Source organism: Ylistrum balloti, unplaced genomic scaffold (genome assembly GCF_031769215.1).
Source record: "Ylistrum balloti isolate Yb309-2 unplaced genomic scaffold, AGI_CSIRO_Ybal_v1 Utg370620, whole genome shotgun sequence".
In the NCBI taxonomy this organism is placed as follows: domain Eukaryota; kingdom Metazoa; phylum Mollusca; class Bivalvia; order Pectinida; family Pectinidae; genus Ylistrum; species Ylistrum balloti.
The window spans coordinates 329,949-355,662 of record NW_026782380.1 but is presented as its reverse complement, the minus strand read 5'-3'; the positions used below and the strand labels follow the sequence as shown (position 1 = coordinate 355,662).

The 25,714-nt window shown below is 35.8% G+C and overlaps 1 protein-coding gene across 1 annotated transcript in view; it reads left to right on the top strand.

Annotated features, from left to right (window-relative positions):
* Positions 1-25,714, top strand: part of LOC132557067 (1-phosphatidylinositol 4,5-bisphosphate phosphodiesterase beta-1-like) — a 93,190-nt gene that overhangs the window by 10,497 nt on the left and 56,979 nt on the right. The window contains exon 2 of the mRNA XM_060221550.1: positions 20,849-20,926. Within this exon, the coding sequence (XP_060077533.1) occupies positions 20,849-20,926 (78 nt within the window). The remainder of the gene's footprint in view (positions 1-20,848; positions 20,927-25,714) is intronic.

Genomic DNA, 25,714 nt, shown 5'->3' with positions numbered 1-25,714 from the left:
CACACTTGTGCTTGAAACATAGTCAAGCTACACTTCTTCTTCATAGATTTGTTGAGAACTAGGATGTTATATACTGTGTATACTTTACTTGTTGCTGTGATATAATGCTTCTTGCTGTGAACTAGACTCTGGAAACTAGGATATTTCATTCATAAGCCAAGTCTAAGCTGTTTAAAAGACCGATTTAGCCTCTGCACCGAGAAATTATGTTTATTTTTTCTCAATATAACACTAATAAAGAGAAATGGAAAGTTGTGAATAGTTGTGATCGTGACTGGATGTGCTTGTTGAGGGATTGTTGACCGTCCTGATTTTAAATCATTAAACACTCAGCAGGATGGAAAGGTGTGTAGAGTGGCATGGTGTTAGGATTAGAAAGATGTGATGGACAAGTAAACTTCAGTTGACCTCTAAAACCATCTTTTACTTACAATATGATGACAAAACCTTGTAAATACAGTTTCAGTTCTGTGTCAGTTTACCTGTATTTTTTACAGAACTTATTAATATGTTACAATGCATATCTTTATCAGTACTGAACCCTAGAAAGCCTACATGTGTTATTGCACCTATTCTTTGGACCTTTAGTTCCTTCATTTAAATGAATTAAGTTTTAAAACATGTTTTCATTTCTTGAATGTTTTACCTTTGGTTTTGTCAGCTATACATTAGAACAAGTCACCAAGATTTAATCACTTGTATACATTTTTTTTTTGTCAAAAAGTGATATTTGATTTTAAATTAACTGAAAATTGAAAAAGTAATGAAGTCATATTGCAAATAAAATATCCTCTAGTATTAAACTATATAACCAATTTTGCTTAGGGATAGAGGATGGGGTAAAATTCAGTATTCCTTAGTCAATACTGTGGTTACCAGGGATAGACTCAATATTCCTGAGTCAATATCCTGGTTTCCAGGGATAGACTCAATATTCTATAGCCAATAATGTGATTACCAAGGATAGACTCTATACTCCCTAGTAAATACTGTGGTTACCAGGGATAGACTCAGTATTTTCTAGATAATAATGTGGTTACCCAGAATAGACTCAATATTTCCTAGTCAATGCTGTGATTACCAGGGATAGACTCAGTATTCTACAGCCAGTACTGTGGTTTCCATGTATAGACTCAATATTCTGTAGTCAATACCCTGGTTACCAGGTATGGACTCAATATATCTTGTCAGTACTCTGGTTACCAGGTATGGACTCAATATATCTTGTCAGTACTCTGGTTACCAGGTATGGACTCAATATATCTTGTCAGTACTCTGGTTACCAGGTATAGACTCAATATATCTTGTCAGTACTCTGGTTACCAGGTATAGACTCAATATATCTTGTCAGTACTCTGGTTACCAGGTATAGACTCAATATCTCTTGTCAGTACTCTGGTTACCAGGTATAGACTCAATATCTCTTGTCAGTACTCTGGTTACCAGGTATGGACTCAGTATCTCTTGTCAGTACTCTGGTTACCAGATATGGACTCAATATATCTTGTCAGTACTCTGGTTACCAGGTATAGACTCAATATCTCTTGTCAGTACTCTGGTTACCAGGTATAGACTCAATATCTCTTGTCAGTACTCTGGTTACCAGGTATGGACTCAGTATCTCTTGTCAGTACTCTGGTTACCAGATATGGACTCAATATATCTTGTCAGCACTCTGGTTACCAGGTATGGACTCAGTATATCTTGTCAGTACTCTGGTTACCAGGTATAGACTCAATATCTCTTGTCAGTACTCTGGTTACCAGGTATGGACTCAGTATATCTTGTCAGCACTCTGGTTACCAGGTATGGACTCAGTATATCTTGTCAGTACTCTGGTTACCAGGTATGGACTCAATATCTCTTGTCAGTAATCTGGTTACCAGGTATGGACTCATTATTCTGTAGTCAATACTGTTAATACTAAGGACAGACTTAAAATTATCTAGGCGATACTTTGATTACCTGAGACACTCCCTATTCTCTATTCAGTTCTTTTGAGGATAACTTGTTGTTTTCCTAATAATTTAACTGGTTGTGTAAGGATAAAATAGGTAACTTATATTGATATATTCTACATGCTTGGTATCTGTGTTATTTACTGATAGAATTGTTTTTTAAAGTGAATACATTACCATAGAAACTTAGACATTGTGTGGGTATTACACAATTTTACTTAAACAGGATATATCATTTTACAGGCTCCACAGATATTCAATAATTTTGAATGCTAACACATACAAACCCCTAATTAGTGAGTAGTGGTATTACTTTTCAGTGCTGTAGCCATGATCCCTGTACACCAGATGTACCTGGTGGGTAGTTACCAGTCCCTTACACAGATAATTTAAATATCCACAGTCCAGGTTCGTATCAAATAATAAACCCATTTATTGAATGTGGGTGCTGTTTAAATCATGGAAATTAAAAATCGAGACGTTCTTTAGGTGTCATGTTAAAGTTTATGTTAATGACATGTAAATTTGTCTTATCTATTTAACCAATAGTATAAATTTTACTATTACATAAACACTGTTCTGGTTTATGTATATGTAAGTCATGGACCAATGATCTAAATTAATACATTTTCCTGTCAGATTTTGAGTGGTTATAACGTTATCTAAATATTGAATACATTATTGTAAGCCATTAAAGGAAAATGTTCCTAGTAAAGAGGAGATGTCGCTTGTTCATTGGGTTGATAATCTGTCATACAGCAGCAGCATGTCTGTGAGATGATTATTGATAAGGAACATAAGCTTAATTTTCACAAACTTCCCTTGGTTATTTGTTATTTGAACCCAAAGTGAAGCACTTATTGCCTAGAAAGTTTGGTTAAGGTTCTGGTATAAGATGTTGTGTGGTAAGTCACTACTTGAGAACTGTTAACTAAACTTGGCACCAACAGGTAAACATCAAATCCTGCATCTGCCATTGTTTTGTGCTGCAGAGTTGTTTGATAACAAATGTTAGCTTCTAAGACATTGTGTGTATATACAGAGAAGGTGTTCTCTATCCAGCTGGATGTAATGAAGAGCTCTCCATCTGTCCTTTTAGACATTCATGTGATCTTTGACCACTATGGTGAACTCACTTTGAGTTCCAATGCAGAGCTCATGTTGAAACATAAATATATCTACTGTATTCAGCCTAATAGCACACTTGCCCCTTTTTATCAAAGGGAAAAAGATGTGTGTGATAAAGATCACCTACCTCACAGGTTTTCCATACATTATTCAATATTCAAATTCTCTACCTTCCATGTATGTAGTTACTAAGTTATATGGCTTGAATTTTTAAACACATTTTGGAAACTTCTCTCAGTAAAGTATTTTTATTAAGAATGTCCTTCCTATGTTTATTTGTAAGTGAGACATTTATTTGATTAAATATGGTAACCTATCAATAAACCGTGTCCTTTAGGGACACAGAAGTATGTAACCCATCAAAATCACCATGAGCTCTGAAATTAAAGCTTTACAGTTTGTGCTGATTCTTTGAGTTTTCCATGCTTGTGTGACAGAAATGTTGGACTGTATTTGTTGATTTGGTTAGTCATATAACCATGTGATGTCAAATCATTTAAGTGTGACAGAGTAGAAGTGAGTGGTAAACTAACAAGGAACTTATATAACACAAATATCAATCATGCCCATATAATGGCAACATTTTGAGTGAGAAAGAGGCTTGAATGCATCCAAACACTTAAACAATCTGGACCACTTAGTGCTACTGGTATAGCCACTCAGTCCAGTCTCCTTTCCAGTTCAAATTAGGGCTATGTACAGCTATCCTGTATTGGTAGATCAGTTCTAATTTTAAACTGTCCTACAGCTGTTACATCAAATCCCATACATCTGTCCAGACCAGCCTGCCTGCCTGTCCCATGTGTGGACACAGTTGATATAATCCTATTTTCTACCTGGTCTAACTGTACCTGTGCCCTTAGGTAATATTGGTAGGTAAACAGGTGATTTAAAATGTCTGTGCTATTGAATCACAAGCTATTATTTTAGTACAACTACATTGCAATCTGCAATGTAGAATATCCATGTTGTTATACACAGAACATCTGTATTAACTACCCATCACATAATATACACAACATATCTGTTCACAGACTATCCATCTTACAATATACACAACATATCTGTTCATAGACTTTCCATCTTACAATATACACAACATATCTGTTCATAGACTATCCATTTTACAATATACACAACATATCTGTTCATAGACTTTCCATCTTACAATATACACAACATATCTGTTCATAGACTTTCCATCTTACAATATACACAACATATCTGTTCATAGACTTTCCATCTTACAATATACACAACATATCTGTTCATAGACTTTCCATCTTACAATATACACAACATATCTGTTCATAGACTTTCCATCTTACAATATACACAACATATCTGTTCATAGACTATCCATTTTACAATATACACAACATATCTGTTCATAGACTATCCATCTTACAATATACACAACATATCTGTTCATAGACTTCCATCTTACAATATACACAACATATCTGTTCATAGACTTTCCATCTTACAATATACACAACATATCTGTTCATAGACTATCCATCTTACAATATACACAACATATCTGTTCATAGACTATCCATCTTACAATATACACAACATATCTGTTCATAGACTTTCCATCTTACAATATACACAACATATCTGTTCATAGACTTTCCATCTTACAATATACACAACATATCTGTTCATAGACTTTCCATCTTACAATATACACAACATATCTGTTCATAGACTTTCCATCTTACAATATACACAACATATCTGTTCATAGACTATCCATTTTACAATATACACAACATATCTGTTCATAGACTATCCATTTTACAATATACACAACATATCTGTTCATAGACTATCCATTTTACAATATACACAACATATCTGTTCATAGACTTTCCATCTTACAATATACACAACATATCTGTTCATAGACTATCCATTTTACAATATACACAACATATACACAACATATCTGTTCATAGACTATCCATTTTACAATATACACAACATATCTGTTCATAGACTTTCCATCTTACAATATACACAACATATCTGTTCATAGACTATCCATTTTACAATATACACAACATCTATCCATATGTGGCACCTTGTAATACATGTGATTGTTCTAGTTCTTATATTTGTCTTTTTTTTTTGTGTTAATTTCTGCAAGGGTTGATTAGTTTCATGTCCATTCGCGTAATCATGGGGTACTTTTGTTTTGTGAAATGTTTATATATAGTAGGCCAGGAATAGGCATACTGTTGTAGGTTACATATTGTACATGTTCTGGACAATGACTGACCGCTTGACCTGTGACATGCGCTGTTAAATTCTATCTTCCTTTTCTCGCCTAACTTTTCTTTACTTTGTTACTTCTGATTTTGGGCTTGAACTCTAAAGACATGTTTTCCTCATCTAACATTACTTTGATGTCTGTTGTGTCTTACACGGGGGATTTCGAAAGCTATGCGTGTATTGTGAATAAAATAAATATGGAATGACATCGTCTGGTTCGGTTTGTTGTTGAAGGAAACTTTAAATCCCGACTGTGCTACACATAGATTATGCATCTTATAACATACAGACTATCTGTCCATAGACTCCCATCTTATAATATACAGAACATCTGTCCATAGACTCCCATCTTATAATATACAGAACATCTGTCCAAAGACTCCCATCTTATAATATACAGAACATCTGTCCAAAGACTCCCATCTTATAATATACAGAACATCTGTCCAAAGACTCCCATCTTATAATATACAGAAGATCTGTCCATAGACTCCCATCTTATAATATACAGAACATCTGTCCATAGACTCCCATCTTATAATATACAGAAGATCTGTCCATAGACTACCGATCATGACATTTATAGTGTTTGTTCAACATGTTGGAACAGCAGTTAGGCAGTAAATGGATATTGTACCAACTACTTGATTGTCTCCAACATCACCAGACTATGGCTGACCTAGTGCTGATTCCTGTAGAACAAACCCTTCAGATGCGGATATCTAATGCTATATCTGCTGTGTTGACCAACATTCTCTAACAGAATTTATAGCTTCATGTCCAGGATGGAAGACATTTCTTCTAGTAATGCTTTAAATTTGTGACAGTCGTCTGCCAGCCATTGAATGCATTATTTACCAATTGTGAATACGAGTGACTGATTGGACCAATTGGGCCCATAGAACTCATAGGCCCAAAGGGAGAGTGTCAGCAATAGACATGCCATAGAGAGCAGTGTTTATTGACTCAAGTATAACAGGAAGTCCCACTGATAGACTGCTTGCTGGTTAAGTGGCTACAGGAAAAGTATCCACATTTGTATAATGCATTTCGTAATCGTATATCGCCACAGCCTCAATCTTAGCATTAATATAAACAAACAAACTGGCACCTTAAGTGGTATAATAGTTAACAACTAACATACACATTTTATAGTTGTGATTTGTGCATTATTTTAAGGGGTGAGAAGTTGATGTGATGGTAGTGATGAGGTGGTGGTAGTGGTGAGGTGGAGGTAGTGGTGAGGTGGAGGTAGTGGTGAGGTGGTGGTAGTGGAGGTAGTGGTGAGGTGGAGGTAGTGGTGAGGTGGAGTTAGTGGTAAGGTGGAGGTAGTGGTGAGGTAGTGGTAGTGGTGAGGTGGTGGTAGTGTTGAGGTGGTGTTAGTGGTGAGGTGGAGGTAGTGGTGAGGTGAAGGTGGTGGTGAGGTGGTGTTAGTGGTGAGGTGGAGGTAGTGGTGAGGTGGTGTTAGTGGTGAGGTGGTGTTAGTGGTAAGGTGGAGGTAGTGGTGAGGTGAAGGTGGTGGTGAGGTGGTGTTAGTGGTGAGGTGGAGGTAGTGGTGAGGTGGTGTTAGTGGTGAGGTGGTGTTAGTGGTAAGGTGGAGGTAGTGGTGAGGTGGTGTTAGTGGTGAAGTGGTGGTAGTGGTGAGGTGGTGTTAGTGGTGACGAGGTGCTAGTGGTAAGGTGGAGGTAGTGGTGAGGTGGAGGTAGTGGTGAGGTGGAGGTAGTGGTGAGGTGAAGGAAGGAGGGGAGGAGAAGGGGAGTAATGGTTAATCTGGTGACTGTAGTGTAGTTTATACTGTAGTATAATAATACTGGTTACTGGATAATATTATTCACAAACTTAAGTTAATTTGGTGCTCTGATTAAATTTTAACAACACTTAAGTTTAAAAAACAGATGGCTGATTATAAAGTATGATTATGATGAATGATCATGCTATTTCCAACATTAACCTACATCCTAAAAATTAGCATGTTCAGTGCATTCTTTTTTGTTTGTTCAAAATTGGCTTTTAATGAGAACCCTGTAGTCTAATTCCTCTAGCGATGGCAGGGCAGTACAGTAGATGGCACACTTTACCTCCATCAGAGAATATGAAAAGGTATGGGGTAACCTGCTTGACCAGTTTAAGCTTCTCCGGTGCTCTGGTTTCCTCCCACAACTAAAATTTCAGCTTTATACATAAATTTTACCTGGGTTACTATTTTTGTTTTGGAAATCACAGGTTCCTGACAATAGGCATAAAATTTGATAGTTATCCTGTTAAAGTTTACAACAAGTCAATGGTATTGAATTTCTTGAAAAATACAAATGCAAGTCATACTTGGAAGACTTTCATTTCAGCCAACAAATTCTTTAATGTCTTGATATCATGGTCCCAAGTGACACGTAAGTGAGTTAAGGTTGATCATTAAATTTTTCTGAAAATATGATTTCATGTTTCTTCATCACTTTTATGAGAGTCAATTTTTATAGGATTTCTTTAATTATGTAATTATCAGGTTTGATGGATAGATGAGAATTTTCAGGTCTGAATCCCAATCCAGACTCGGCTTACATTGTCTTCTGTAGAGTTGAGCCAACTGTCTGGTTATACAGATTAAAGGCCTGGATAAGTTTAATTTCTTTTTGTATTTGTAAGTAAGAAATTAATTGAATTATGAGGCTAGTGCACATCCCCATCTAGGTCACTTTGGAATTTCCTCAGTCACCTTCTAGGCTTCAGACTTTAGGCAGCAAGCATCACTGATGAGTCCTACAATGACTAATCTGCTGTATGATGTCGTTTTTATGCTAAGAGCATTTTCAATGCTCTTCAGCATGTTGCTGTCGCCCCCGGCCCTGAGTATCAGTACTTCGTTTTCATTGGTTCATAAATCGAAAGTTTACTCCTACTCCATCTGCCGGACATTACCGTAATCATTGGATTATCGCCCCTACAAGTTGCTGATCCTAGTCATTAAATGAAACAACCTTATCGACATTTTCTTCGTTACTTGTACATCAAGAAAAGGTTTTGTGTTGTGTATTAATGATAATCAGACATCGAAATTTGTAAATACAGTGACGAAGACTCACGTTTTATGGTGGTAAATTTTGCGAGGCGATGCCAATATGGCGGCTTAACTTTCTTTTCCGCGCGATGCATTGTGGGTGTCATATATCTTTCTTTTTTTTTCTTTTTAATTTTTAATTTTTAATTTAAATTTTTTTTTCTGAGTTTAGTGTATATAATATATCAAAAAAATCTTTTTGTAGAAAAGATCACTGCATACCTGAGTTTGTTGTTTACAAATGTGTAGAAAAGATCGCTGCATACCGAGTTTATAGTTTACAATTGTCTAGAAAAATCACTGTATACTGAACATAATACGACTTCTGTTTAAAACCTTCATTTAAACTTAGGCATGTATTTTTTTATGTATCTTAAAAGTCTACCTACAACAATTTTGTGTATGCAATCTTGTACTTGGATATTGACATGACAAGATTACATTGGTGATCAAAGCATGGAAAGAATACTGTATCTAAAAACTGAATAAAACAAGATATAAGCATCTGTATCATGTTTTTATTATTATTATTATTTTTCCATAATGTCTGTCCACATGGAATTTGTAAGCACTCATGTGCATTCTTATACCACCAAAAGGGTGGGTAAACTGGAATCAGGTTGTCTATCAGTCCATCCATCTGTTTGTCTGTCTGTAGACACATCTTGTCTGGACAACTCCAATGAAACTTTTCAGTAATATTCAGGACAATGTGTAGATGTGCATGCACCATTTTCCCCTCAAAATATTGATTGCCATGGCAACTGGTCAATATAGACGGGTTTTGCTCGTCGGTCAACTTCTAAACCTGTGGACCAATTTCAACAAAACTTTGCAGGAATGTTGGGGAACGTGCACATGCCGCTGTGTTTCAGAGGATGTTTCTGTGCAAAAGGTCACCATGGAGAGATAACTAAGGCTGTGGGTGTTGGGGGTATTAGTTATCATTTGGATTACAGTTTCAGTTATCCCTGGGCAATGTGGAGAGGATATAGTAATGATTTTGAGGATTGAATGTAGAGGTCACAGTACTTGCATAAGTACTATATGATTACCTTGTAAACGCATTAAGACTAAGACAGTATACCTTAATCAAATTTGGAACATGTATCCCTTATGAGAAGTCGGTTTCTTTAGAAATTCAGGGTCAGATGTCAAAGATCAAGGTCACAGTCAAAAAACGGATAGATGCATGGGGGTGTTCTTTGCATTACCCTCATTTTTCTATCAAATTTCACAACCTAAAAGATATTCACATCTTGCAAATTTCAAGGTTCAAGGTCACTGTTAGGATGTTAAAAAATGATAATACAAGAGGAATAAAATATCTTGCGACAAGTTTTAGAGAACAAAGAATATATAAACATGTCAACAGAATTGTAGAACCAGCAAAACAAGTGTAAAATTGAAACAAGGACAATATCTACTCGAAGATTCCCTGAAAAAGTACAAGGAGAATAAGACCAGGTGTTCCGAAAGAATAGGCATCTTTTATTTTAAGTTATGGTGACATATCATGTTTGTTTTAGAAAATTGGTACTCTTATGCAGTCATTTACAGACAATCTGGTTTATATTAGAATTAGGTGTTATTCACTGGTATATCTTTTGTATAATCTATATTCACCACTAAACTCAGAAATCTGTATTTGCCCCATTCCCAGTGAAATAGAATATAATGTCAGTGTTCCCCATTGTATTTTAAGCTGAAAGTAAAGAGTACCTCTAGTAATGTATATGTGTCATAGAGCGCTTGGAAATTAGAGGCACAAGTCTTGTATTTTCCCAAATATTTTTGTAACTGTACCTTCATTTAGGGTTAATGGGCACAGAGGAACAAAAACTATGGTAATTTCTGTCAACAATCACTTTCTATGTGAAATACTTCACATTTATATATAATTTATCATAATTGAACAATACCATATCACATGTATATGTAGACTTGGATATCCTTTTTGTATATAGTGTGTTTGTTACTGTTCCAAGAATATGTGACACCTGAATACTGACAATCTCCTTAGGTGTCTGTGGCAACACCTAGCTGACTTGTTGGACATGTTTGTACACCAAAGCTAATTAGCCGATGTACGTGTTAGAGAATCACCTGTCATCAATACAGATCAAGGGCGGGGCAGTGCTCCAGACAAGGGTTTAGGGGTTTAGCTGGATTCTTAGGCGATTGCACTACTGCTGGGTATCATGATCGAGTCTGATTTATGAAGGTGCTACAAAGCTATTACAGCGGATTGGGTGGATGTGCATGTCATACTGCACAAACTACTGTGAAAACTGCATACCACAACACACCTAATCACATTACAAGATCACGGCAGTGACAGTGGTTTGTTCATGTTTCTGTGGAGACTCTGGTGTAATATTTACACTTGGTACCTCAAATGATTACAATTTCTGTACTACAAAAAGCCCATGCCTGGTAACAAACATATCTGTTACTGTGTAGTTAACCTACCAGTGTATTCTATTTCATTTCTCAGTAATAAGCCCATGTCTGGTAACAATCATATCTGTTACTGTGTAGTTAACCTACCAGTGTGTTCTATTCCATTTCTCAGTAATAAGCCCATGCCTGGTAACAATCATATCTGTTACTGTGTAGTTAACCTACCAGTGTATTCTATTCCATTTCTCAGTAATAAGCCCATGCCTGGTAACAATCATATCTGTTACTGTGTAGTTAATCTACCAGTGTATTCTATTTCATTTCTCAGTAATAAGCCCATGCTTGGTAACAAGTCCACTCATATCTGTTGCTGTGTAGTTAAACTACCAGTGTGTTCTATTCCATTTCTCAGTAATAAGCCCATGCTTGGTAACAAGTCCACTCATATCTGTTACTGTGTAGTTAACCTACCAGTGTATTCTATTTCATTTCTCAGTAATAAGCCCATGTCTGGTAACAATCATATCTGTTACTGTGTAGTTAACCTACCAGTGTATTCTATTCCATTTCTCAGTAATAAGCCCATGCCTGGTAACAATCATATCTGTTACTGTGTAGTTAATCTACCAGTGTATTCTATTTCATTTCTCAGTAATAAGCCCATGCCTGGTAACAAACATATCTGTTACTGTGTAGTTAACCTACAAGTGTATTCTATTTCATTTCTCGGTAATAAGCCCAAGCCTGGTAACAAACATATCTGTTACTGTGTAGTTAACCTACCAGTGTATTCTATTCCATTTCTCAGTAATAAGCCCATGCTTGGTAACAAGTCCACTCATATCTGTTACTGTGTAGTTAACCTACCAGTGTATTCTATGTCATTTCTCAGTAATAAGCCCATGCTTGGTAACAAGTCCATTTATATCTGTTACTGTGTAGTTAACCTACCAGTGTATTCTATTTCATTTCTCGGTAATAAGCCCATGCCTGGTAACAAGTCCACTCATATCTGTTACTGTGTAGTTAACCTACCAGTGTGTTCTATTTCATTTCTCAGTAATAAGCCCATGCCTGGTAACAATCATATCTGTTACTGTGTAGTTAACCTACCAGTGTATTCTATTTCATTTCTCAGTAATAAGCCCATGTCTGGTAACAATCATATCTGTTACTGTGTAGTTAACCTACCAGTGTGTTCTATTCCATTTCTCAGTAATAAGCCCATGTCTGGTAACAATCATATCTGTTACTGTGTAGTTAACCTACCAGTGTATTCTATTCCATTTCTCAGTAATAAGCCCATGCCTGGTAACAAACATATCTGTTACTGTGTAGTTAAACTACCAGTGTATTCTATTTCATTTCTCGGTAATAAGCCCATGCCTGGTAACAAGTCCACTCATATCTGTTACTGTGTAGTTAACCTACCAGTGTATTCTATTTCATTTCTCAGTAATAAGCCCATGCCTGGTAACAATCATATCTGTTACTGTGTAGTTAACCTACCAGTGTATTCTATTTCATTTCTCAGTAATAAGCCCATGTCTGGTAACAATCATATCTGTTACTGTGTAGTTAACCTACCAGTGTGTTCTATTCCATTTCTCAGTAATAAGCCCATGCCTGGTAACAAACATATCTGTTACTGTGTAGTTAACCTACCAGTGTATTCTATTTCATTTCTCAGTAATAAGCCCATGTCTGGTAACAATCATATCTGTTACTGTGTAGTTAACCTACCAGTGTATTCTATTCCATTTCTCAGTAATAAGCCCATGCCTGGTAACAAACATATCTGTTGCTGTGTAGTTAACCTACCAGTGTATTCTATTTCGTTTCTCTGAAATAAGCCAATAACCAAACAGTTAGTCAGAGATTATATCTTGGCCTGTGGGCTTATTGTAGGAAAAATATGGTACATTGATATTGAGTAACTTTGACAGATTTTCAATCATTCATATTTTGATATTTTGATCATAATACAAATAATTTATCTGTGTAAGGATCTATGGACAGTGATTAATTCTATTTGACATACATGTCCTTATGAAAGGTTTTAAATAAAGATTATAGTTAATGATCACTGAAAATTTTTTAATAAGAATAGAAATAACTTGAAAATTTATGATTTGATACAAAGATAATTGACATGGCGACACATATAATGTAGGAAGAAGAAAACATTCACATAAAACAAAGGTACTGGGTATTATTTGTAAGGGAGGTAACTCACTCACTTCACCATTACATTTGACTTTTTTATTTTTTTTATTTTAGTTGAATTATTTTATTATATTTATTCAGTGTTTTTACCTGTTGTATTTTGCAATAGGGGTCATGATATATACTTTACAGATATGTTTTTTTTTTTAGTTGATCACTGGATGTTTGCCCACAAAAAATTTCAAGTGTCACAAGTATCCGGTTTTCTTCTGGGGGCTCTGCGTGGCCTGATATGGATCCCATTTATACTTAAAATTTTTTTTCTTAATATTGCCAAATTCCCAAAGTATGTAGTTTACTCCTAAAAATTTCCTTCCCAACTGATCATTTTTACCCCAAATCTGATCAAATGACCCTACCCAAATTGAGTTGAAGATACACTTACTTGGTGTGATTTTGTAAATGGTGATATTTATAACTTTGAATGACCTTAAGGTACATGTATGCCCTGGGAATGTTTTTCATGATTCTTCAGATTATAAATGCTGATTTTAAAGTAATTATAAGGTTAGTAACTGCCTGAGGATCTAGGTAAGGGAGGTAACTTTATGTTAAGATCGTGATCGCCAGGATATACTTTGGTCCTTCTAAAGGTAAACAAAGGGAGGGTGTTACTGATAAGTTTAGTAGACATTGATTGGGGAGTTGGAGACACCTGTTAGATAGCCTGGAGATATTCTGGTTGTCAATACTGATGTTTGGGTATATTTTAACCAGACACAAAACTTGTGACAAAAATTTCAACAAAATGCTGTCTGATTCAATAATTACATATTTTTTTTTTTTTTACAATATAAAGGTTTTATACCCTGTCTGTATATGGATATAAGTGTAATGATTTGAAAAAAAAGAATGTAAGTTTAATCGATGGTATATATGCATATACCCATAAATATAACCTAGTAATATTGAAAAGGGATTATAATTTTGTATACACTTGTTTCAGGGTTTATTTATTTAAGGGAGATTATGTGTTTATTATAGAGATAAGAATATCTGTGTTTATTGACTGAGTGTTTGCTAGTCTGATAATTTCCTAGGACAGTGATAGGAGCAGTGTGATATCCTAAGACATAACTGTTGAGTTTTATAGTACTGTTGCTCTTGTGTTTTATCAGTTTGATATGACAAAAAACATCATTATTTCTTGCCCAAATCTTGAAAATTTAAGACCTGCTTTCAATAGATGAATTATAATTGTAAATAACAGCACAATAAGTGACATGTAGACATGGTGTTCAGACTCATACATATACCTGTCTACAATGAGAAACCAAATATGGATGAAATAAACATTTTTCTGTCGTTCAGTTATGGAGGTAATGGAGTTGGGGTGCTACCATAAAGTTTGTTTGACCACATGATTACCATTTCACTGTGATGAAGATAAAGTCTGATATATATATATGTCTATTTTCAAAGATCCACAACACCTTAATTTGTTATTTGTGACCTTGGTTGGAATGGATTATGATTGTGTTTGCTCAGAATCTATTTTCAAAGTCTTTACTGTCAATTCCCCTATAATCTATGAAATCCAAGCAAGCCAAGAGTTGCATATGTGCCCTCAGGTTTGTTAAATTGTAGGGCAATGACCAATTTTATAGTATACAAAGGTGAAATGTATTGACAAAAGAAAATCAAAATATCATTTGACACTGCAAGTGCAGTGCGAGTGTAGGCAGTTCACAGAAAAAGGATGAGAGGCTTATAGGAGGATAAACAGTACAAGTGGTCAGCTCTGTTGGTGTTTCCAGGTATAAGGACAGTATCCATAACATGTAACTTCTAAATATAGTGTATTAAGCACTAATTCTGTGGGCACTGTTATAATTATATGTCATCAGTGTTTTAGTTGATAAAGAGTTTGAGCTCATCGATTTGATTATGTATCTAGCTGAGGTAATTGATTACCTAGAGAATTACCAGACAGAGCATCACTGTGTACATCTGTGTTACTGTGTTAGGATAGACATAGACTATTAATGTACTTTAACACAAATGGATCTATTTACAGAGGACTTTATCCATAGTTACCCAAGACAATATTGAAAGTTGTAAGGGAATGTATTAACAGTAGCAGAGCACTTCTATTGCTAAAAATGATTGATATCTCTGATAACTCAGGATTGCATCTGTAGTTACATGGGATTGTATCCGTAGTTACAAGAAGATATAGAGTTGTAGATCTATTGAAATATGGAAAACATTATCTATAGTTACCTGGGACTGTATCCATAGTTACAAGAAGATATAGAGGTATAGTAGCTGGACACTATAACAAGTAACTGGATCAGTAACTAGGAACTAAACACTATAACTAGTAGCTGGACACTATAAAATAAGTAGGTGGTCACTATAACTAGGAACTCCACACTGTAACTAGTATCTGGACTCTATAAATAGTAACTGGACACTAAAAGCAGTAGCTAGACGTATGACTAGTAAGTGGACATCATAAGTAGTTACTTTAACTGTAACTTGTTACCGGACACTAACGCTTGTAACTGGATGCTGTAACTGGTATTAGGGACCAAATATTAAAGTTACTGGAGACATTTCAGTAGTTAATCAGTAGCTCAATAGTTAGAGTTAACTAAGTAAAGTCAAAGAAATTAATCATTAATTGCTTTTAAAAATGTTTGTTGATGTTGTTCTGACAGCTAGTATAGATAAGCCACCAGACTGGTGGTCACTGAATCAACGTTGATGTTGTAGATGTTTTGTGTGGTATCTGAAGCTCATCAAGGGCTGGGTAGCCTGTGTTGGCATCAGCAATAAGCCAGAGCTAGTTATCCACCTGTCACTGGCACTGGTCCTGATGTATGGCCCATTACACTCACTGAATACAGACAGTAGTGTATGGATAAGACCTTGGGATACCAGGGGGAAAAAGCCTTACTGGTCATACACCATCAACATCACTATTGGTCAGTCCAAACCACACATCTCATCTGGTCACACCCACCAAGCAACATCTTTACTGTTCAGTCCAAACCACACATCTCATCTGGTCACACACACCAAGCAACATCTCTACTGGTCAGTCCAAACCACACATTTCATCTGGTCACACCCACCAAGCAACATCTTTACTGTTCAGTCCAAACCACACATCTCATCTGGTCACACCCACCAAGCAACATTTCTACTTGTCAGTTCAAACCAAACATTTCATCTGGCCACACCCACCAAGCAACATCTCTACTTGTCAGTCCAAACCACACGTCTCATCTGGTCACACCCACCAAGCAACATTTCTACGGGTCAGTCCAAACCACACATCTCATCTGATCACACACTCCAGGCATCATCTCTACTGGTCAGTCCAAACCACACATCTCATCTGATCACACCCACCAAGCAACGTCTTTACTGGTCAGTCCAAACCACACATCTCATCTGGTCACACCCACCAGGAAACATCTCTACTGGTCAGTCCAAACCACACATCTCATCTGGTCACACCCACCAGGCAACATCTCTACTGGTCAGTCCAAACCACACATCTCATCTGGTCACACACACCAAGCAATATCTCTACTGGTCAGTCCAAACCACACATCTCATCTGGTCACACCCACCAAGCAATATCTCTACTGGTCAGTCCAAACCACACATCTCATCTGGTCACACCCAACAGGCAACATCTCTACTGGTCAGTCCAAACCTAACATCTCATCTGGTCACACCCAACAGGCAACATCTCTACTGGTCAGTCCAAACCTAACATCTCATCTGGTCACACCCACCAAGCAATATCTCTACTGGTCAGTCCAAACCACATATGTCTGTTAATGAAACCTGTCCAGCCACATGTCTACTGCTCATGTCCAATCAAACATTACATCACTGTTGGTCACACCCATCAACCACATGGTCATACCTGTCAAACAAACATCAGTATCTACTGGTCACATATCAAGCAAGACACCTCTACTGGTCACATAGCAAACAACACACCTCATCAAGTCACATTAAACAACATATCTCTGCTGGTTACATATCTAGTACCTAGTGGTCACACGTCAAACAACACAACTCTATTGGTCACAATCTGTTCAAGGTCACACATTAAATAACATACATCTACTGATCACACATTAAATAACACATCACTACTGCTTACCTATATCAAACAAAAGTATAGACATATTTCCTTGATCATTATTATGTATGTGTAATCACATTGCCATGACCAACCAGATGTTTCTTTAACAGTTATTCTGGGATTGGATGTATGTGTATAAGCCCAGGCCTATTTGCATTGTGAATTTGAATATTTCTGATTACTTTTACAAGTGATATTAATGTGTAATCACTCCACTCTCAAGCTTATGGAATTATTTTGTCTGTTACACTCCTGTGTCATTGAATGTATATGTCCATTGCATAACTTGGTAATTGCAGTTGTGTGTCTTATCGAAGACTGCAGTTGGCACAGACCTCTGCCCAAATAACTTTTCCTACTGGTGGTATTTTATATGCAAAATATGCGATCGATGGTTCCATACCCTCTGTTCAACTATATAATGCCTTGACTTTGCATTTGTTTAAGCCTGATGCTGTTGTAGCTAAAAGAGCTTTCATTTCAATTGATTTCTTATACCTCTTCATTCAGTCATCATAAATTCTCATACACCATCAATTAAATTGATTCTCATAGGCCTGATAGTGTCTTGCTAAAATTGAAGCCAAGGTCAAAATACTGTTAGTCTGACTAGTATATGATGACTTCAAGCTGCGAACTTTAGTATGAAACATTAGATTTCATTTGTTGTTTTAAGTTGTGACAATTGGCATGAGACTCGTGTGCTAGTTTGTGTAAAATAGCACTAAACCGCTGCATACTATGGTTTGTCCTGCTCCAGTAACGGTGAGAGCTGACTACTCTAGCTGCATACACATCTTAACGAAAGACTCCTTCCTAAACTCGTAGTCCTAGGGGATTCATAACGCAGCCAGCATTCAGAACATATGTACTGCTTCAATAGTTGCATTTTAGAGTAGTAAGTTTTTATTTGAATTATAAATACAGCCCAAAGGAAAACACAGATCTTGATGTGAATGGGTTTTTCCATGGTTTACAGCAGGATGCTGTAGAAGCACATTTGCAATGAACAAACAATCTTCTGTCCTTTTAGGTTATATAAGCAGGAAACATTGCTATATTTCTGAATGGCTCACAGTGGGGTTATATACTTGGAGCAGAGGATATGGCTGGAACAGGCAACATTCTTATTGATTTTAGTCTCATTTAATGTCACAAACAAAGGAATTTCATTGGAGCATGCAAAAAGTGAATACTGTTGTAAATTATGGGTCTTAGGGACCTCAGGCTTTGAATATGTCTGCAATGGAGACTTGAGAATAAACTTTGCGTTTGGAATTCAAAGTCTTACTTCAAATTCTCTTGTGTAGAAGTCATTTTGCAAGATTAGAGACTACACTATACATGTATAAAGATACAAAAAATTCAAGGCCTATTTAATTGTATTACTTCATTAAAAAAAGTATAATTAATGAAAACTTCTAGTTTGAAAATTTTGATTACGATGAAAATTGGGTTATGCAACCTTAATTGAAACGAAAGACTTTAGGTTTTTGGCTGCACCTAGAATTGACAAAATATTGCTGTTTGGTATTCATCCATTGGTTTTAGATTTAATGTGATATTAACAGTGAAGCCTATTTTGTTCAAACACAATTGTCTTGATAATAAAATTACTCATACCCAATTTTTCTTCTGATTAGCTGGTATTGTATTTGCCCTTATCACGTCTGTTAGGGCTCTGTTCCATATTGAACATGAAAAAGTTGTTGGGCTACCCTGGCTGACAGTTTTCACTGGATACTCCAGTTCTCAGTTCTAGTGTACTAATACATTTCCATGAAAATCAACAAGAGGGACCATTTCAAGTCGATAAAATCTTTTTTGCAAGGTTGGCTTTTTTTTTAGATGAAGTTGACCTAATGATGTACTTATGAAAAGACTTAAATCATGTTATTTTTTGTTTTTTATATCTAAAAAAAACTTGGCAAGTAGTAGTTTTATACTAACATCTAAATGAAGACAATCCATTCTCCAGGAATGGTCTCCCATGTCATGTATAGTCTATTTAGAAAAAGAATCTGCTTAGTGAGATTAAGTACAAGAGAGCATGATCAATACAGCATATTCCTTCTGTATTGGTAGATGGATGGTCTATTATCTCAAAGACAATCTCTACCACTCCAGGTAGATTGTAGATCTATAATCCCAAAGACAATATCTATCACTCCAGGTAGATTGTAGATCTATAATCCCAAAGACAATGTCTACCACTCCAGGTAGATTGTAGATCTATAATCCCAAAGACAATCTTTACCACTCCAGGTAGATTGTAGATCTATAATCCCAAAGACAATGTCTACCACTCCAGGTAGATTGTAGATCTATAATCCCAAAGACAATGTCTACCACTCCAGGTAGATTGTAGATCTATAATCCCAAAGACAATGTCTACCACTCCAGGTAGATTGTAGATCTATAATCCCAAAGACAATGTCTACCACTCCAGGTAGATTGTAGATCTATAATCCCAAAGACAATGTCTACCACTCCAGGTAGATTGTAGATCTATAATCCCAAAGACAATGTCTACCACTCCAGGTAGATTGTAGATCTATAATCCCAAAGACAATGTCTATCACTCCAGGTAGATTGTAGATCTATAATCCCAAAGACAATCTGTACCACTCCAGGTAGATTGTAGATCTATTTTCCCAAAGTTTATATCTACCATGCCGGGTAGATTGTAGATCTATTTTCCCAAAGTTTATATCTACCAGGCCGGGTAGATTGTAGATCTATTTTCCCAAAGTTTATATCTACCATGCCGGGTAGATTGTAGATCTATTTTCCCAAAGTTTATATCTACCATGCCGGGTAGATTGTAGATCTATTTTCCCAAAGTTTATATCTACCATGCCGGGTAGATTGTAGATCTATTTTCCCAAAGTTTATATCTACCATGCCTGGTAGATTGTAGATCTATTTTCCCAAAGTTTATATCTACCATGCCGGGTAGATTGTAGATCTATTTTCCCAAAGTTTATATCTACCATGCCGGGTAGATTGTAGATCTATTTTCCTTAAGTTTATATCTACCATGCCGGGTAGATTGTAGATCTATTTTCCCAAAGTTTATATCTACCATGCCGGGTAGATTGTAGATCTATTTTCCCAAAGTTTATATCTACCATGCCGGGTAGATTGTAGATCTATTTTCCCAAAGTTTATATCTACCATGCCGGGTAGACTGTAGATCTATTTTCCCAAAGTTTATATCTACCATGCCGGGTAGATTGTAGATCTATTTTCCCAAAGTTTATATCTACCATGCCGGGTAGATTCTACCATGCCGGGTAGATTGTAGATCTATTTTCCCAAAGTTTATATCTACCATGCCGGGTAGATTGTAGATCTATTTTCCCAAAGTTTATATCTACCATGCCTGGTAGATTGTAGATCTATTTTCCCAAAGTTTATATCTACCATGCCGGGTAGATTGTAGATCTATTTTCCCAAAGTTTATATCTACCATGCCTGGTAGACTGTATTCCACTTGATATCTATCACTCCAATGATATACACTTTAACATACAATTTGTACAGCATTCATTGACAAGAGTGGTGATCTTTGGTTTAAAATATTTTTTTTTGAGTCTTGATGTATGGTTATAAAATAAAATATTGTAAAATCTTGACTTTTACTGTAATTGAATTGTTACTGAAGAACCATAAATTTGTATTTTTCAGAGCTCAGCGATTGGAACACCGGTCACCCTCAAGGTGGATCCGAAGGGATATATCCTGTACTGGAAGGACCTGAACAAGGTATTCTAGGGGAGCTTCTTATGCTCACCTACCAATGTCTGCTTTTATTGTAGACACGTAATTAATATACGTCTTCTGGCAGGTTCCCTTTGTCATTTATTAATTTTATCATAATATGAAGCAATCTTGATGAAAAAATTTTATACAGTAATTTTGTTTCTTCCGTTATTTTGATACATGTGTAATCATTCATTTTGACATTAAGGAACGCCAACGCATGTACCTGTATACAATCAACAGGTATACAGAAAAGTGCATTTTGTTTACTGAACACCTATACCTGTAAACAGTCAACAGGTATACAGAAAAGTGCATTTTATTTACTGAACACCTGTACCTGTAAACAATCAACAGGTATACAGAAAAGCACATTTTTTTTACTGATGAAGGTACAGCTGACGATTGTAAATATTCGGGATACATATATGTAGGAGGTGACAATGGACTGGTGTGAAAGAGACAGAATATACATTTAAACATGTTAGGACCATTCGTAGGAGGTGAGAAGTACACCGAAGAACTAATAATACTGGTGCATTTGTTCTTAATTATTGTAGGACAATTAATTGTGTTAGATTTATCATCACTACCCTAAAGCATACATACTTAGTCTACTGGTGACTTAGATAATAAACATCAAATAACACATGACAGATTACTTTTCACTGAAAAGAAAAAAAACAAAACAAAAATGAACAAAAAAATTGTTTAAGTAATTCGAATTATAGTTTTCATTGAAAAAGGATGAAATTTACATGCAAATTATTTGTTGTTAAAAAAGTCAGATATTAATTTTTTGAAGTTGTAATGAATGGAGCAATGACTTGGTCAGAAAAAATGTAAAGCTTAATTTATTGCCTTATTGAGCATTACATCTTATAACTTATTTATTATAACTTATTATATATAGAACTTATTAGAATATTACTGTGGATTATTAATTCCATCAAATGAGTTGATAGGTCTATGATAAATGAAAAATTAGAATTGGTGAGGAGTTATTGTTTATTCAACAAAGAAAACAATTAAGTATTTTTTTTTTGTCTAATATAACAGTCTTCCATCCTTTCAGCATTTGAGTGCTGATAATTATGAATCAACAATGACATTGTAACATCAGTTGGTTAGAGGTTTTATGGAGAATACATTGGTAAGATAGTATACTACGATATTGAGACAGAACCTGACAACTCAGACAAACTAGTGGAACACTGGCATTCACAGCAGTGAAGAAACAGTAAAATGAAGTTAACACACCTCAATACGGAACATGGCATCTCTTGAAATCAATTTAATTGACCATTCCCATGTCTGTTCAAGTGAGGGTTTTGCCTTCCAATTTCATTTTGAAGAAGTAAAACAATCCTTCTGTTATGTTTCAAAGTAATTTCTGGAGTAACAGGAAGAAATGATTACTTGAGAATTAATTCTGGGTATAACAAATGCATTTCAATGAGAGTGGAATGGAGATGAATAAGTTTTACAGAAATTTGTCACCTACAATGTTTATACACTGTCATTGTTTGGAGCTGCAGTGCAATTCCATAGTATTGATGTGTTGAATTGTCTGCAATTTAAACATCAAATGTTGATATCCTAGATTGGATTTTAACAGCCCTACAGCCATTCTAAGTCTTTACTGAAACTTCTTCATGGAATGAAAAAACAAAAAACAAAAAACAAACAAAATAAAACAAATGTTGTAGAACCAGTTGTCTAGATGAGATTTCATTTGATTGTTAATTGTACAATGACCAGATGATCAATAGTGTTATTTCAAATTCTTAGCTGTTTGTTCAGATTTGTCTTGTTGTAACATAAATAATTTCAAGTTTCCTGATCTTTCACCTAGGTGCCATTTAAGTGTGAGATATGATACACTACACTGAAAAAAAACCAAAAGACTTGTTTGGCACTGGCAATATATTACACAATCAGTTACACACATGATGATATCCTGAATTTTTGGAATTTTGATGGGTAATGTTGCAAACATTCTGAATATCACCTTTTGAAAAACTACTTCCTTGATCCTTATTTAAAACTGCTCAATCTTGTTGATCAATTAGATATTTCAAGTATTGTAATGGTATATATCAATGTCAAAGGTTAATTGATGATTTGTGGCGAGGTCATGGGTCATCCTTCAGGATAGGAAAGGTTAGTCAATAGATTTAAATATACTGCTGCGATTAATACATGAAAAACATCAACAGGTTCAACTGACAGGAATAATTTTCTAAAGGAGGGGGAAAGAGGGGGGAGAAAAAGGAGGGGGAAGAGGGGAGAGAAAAGGAGGGGAAAGAGGGGAGAGAAAAAGGAGGGGGAAAGAGGGGAGAGAAAAAGGAGGGGGAAAGAGGGGGGACAAAAAGGAGAGGGAAAGAGGGGGGACAAAAAGGAGGGGGAAATGGGGAGAGAAAAAGGAGGGGGAAAGAGGGGGGGGAGAAAAAGGAGGGGGAAGAGGGGAGAGAAAAAGGAGGGGGAAAGAGGGGAGAGAAAAAGGAGGGGGAAAGAGGGGGGAGAAAAAGGAGGGGGAAAGAGGGGGGAGAAAAAGGAGGGGGAAGAGGGGAGAGAAAAAGGAGGGGGAAAGAGGGGAGAGAAAAAGGAGGGGGAAAGAGGGGGGAGAAAAAGGAGGGGGAAAGAGGGGGAGAAAAAGGAGGGGGAAAGAGGGGAGAAAAAGGAGGGGGAAAAAGGAGGGGGAAAGAGGGGGAGAAAAAGGAGGGGGAAGAGGGGGGACAAAAAGGAGGGGGAAAGAGGGGGAGAAAAAGGAGGGGGAAGAGGGGAGAGAAAAGTTATCAGAGATAAATATTTTAATACGAGGAAGATTAATTTGGATATTTCATCATCCTGCGTACCATTCGGTATCCTCACCCAACACGTAGTGCCCCTCTGTTCAACCAACTTATTAGGAACTGACATTGACTCTACCTTTCCTTTGTTAATCTTAGATAAATGTTTTGAGTTATCACATCAATACAGAATCTCTCCATGTTGACATCACAAAAGGAATTACAACTGAACAACATCTTGGATAACATTGTGTCGCTAATGTTTTTTCGTTTATAAGAAGAGCTCTTCTGTGTCGCTAATGTTTTTTCGTTTATAAGAAGAGCTCTTTTGTGTCACTGATGTTTTTTCGTGTATAAGAAGAGCTCTTCTGTTTGAATTAGAAATCATTTTTAGATACCTAGTAATTATAAATTTTCTGAAGTGGTCTTATCATAATTACTATGCATTGATATGATTAATATTCACTGTTTCATTGTTTTTTTAACGTATGAAGAAATTTTTTAACATCTGATTTAGAGAAATGAAAAAAGGTTTTTGCTGTAATTACAGGCACTCATTTCCTTCAATTTATGTCCAGTCATCTTTATGCCTGTACAATATGTAGTGTCCTTTGAATTCTAGCACTGATTTCAGATTGACCAATCATTTCAGATGATTTTGTTTTTTGCCATGACTGATTTGAGACCATTTTATTGAATTCTGAAAGACTTTTTATGACCATTAAGTATATATATTGTTATTCTGCTGCTTCTGGTTCTACTGCTTGCTGTTTTGAACTACTCCTGATTGGCAGCCAAATTATCTTCAATAAACTGATTGTATTGGTGGAGCTGCTACAAAGAGCACTGACTGATATCAGAACCACTTTCAGAAACATTCTATTCTTGTGTTACAATTTTGTCGACATTTTTATAATGTTTTATTTTTAATCTATGACCATTTTCTTTATATATTGCTAAACCAAAAAGAAACACACACATTTCTGGTTCACTGGTTTAATTCTTTTGTTCTTATCTACAGATCAGGTTTGAAATTTACAACCATATTAAAATCTATAGTAGTATACAGGTGCTTCTTAAGTCAAAATAGGAAAATTAGCTACTGATATTAGTTTTGGTTATGTGTAAAGAAAACCAATTAATTTCACTGGCCATTTTGTAATGACAAGTGGGCCATAGTTCCTCTGTCTTCTTAGTTAATTTTGTACTGTTTGGGACTGGATGCAAGATTAGGATCAACAAAAGATACTGAAGTATGTTCAGTTATCCCAAAATGATTACAAGAATGTGCTTTGGGTAGCATTCAGTCTATATCTTTTGTAGTCACACATTGATGGCTGTTGGGCAGATGACTGGCGGTGATGGCAGTAGTCTGGAGTCACATAACCAGGCGGTTAATGTCCAAAATGTCTGGAAGCATGCATTTGCTGTCCATGGCCTTGCAAAACCTTGATGGTTTTTGTTTGATGTTCCATAGACATGAAGTTTAGGTGTTTTTAACATTGTTGTCAAAAAGTAGATCAATGCTGAATGTCTTCATTGTTTCGAATCACAACTGAGAAATGTTTGAAGCACTCTAGTTCAACTGTTTTATTTTTTCTAGCAAATTTGCCAGCCAAGTTGCTTGTAAGATAGTCCCCTCAATCTATTTATGATACTGCCTGTTCAGATTCAATATATGTACAATAATAGTGATACTTAAATTTTACAGGTGTGTGTTTCTTTTTGGCTGGGTATTTTCACTTTTAATGATATCAAGTACCTTTCTATGACCTCTTTCCTTAACTCTTGTATTCTTTACAGTGTGATCTGGATTTACCAATAAAGAGTTTAATGTCATATGATATCATTATCAGTAATGCTGAACTCTATAAATGCTGAATCTAAAAGTCTCTTTTTGACCATCAGATCTGACTCCATGTCTCCTTACTGTCTCTAAACATCTATCATAACTTCAGTATCATGTTACGTTATGGTATCTGAGATTGTTAATCTTAGT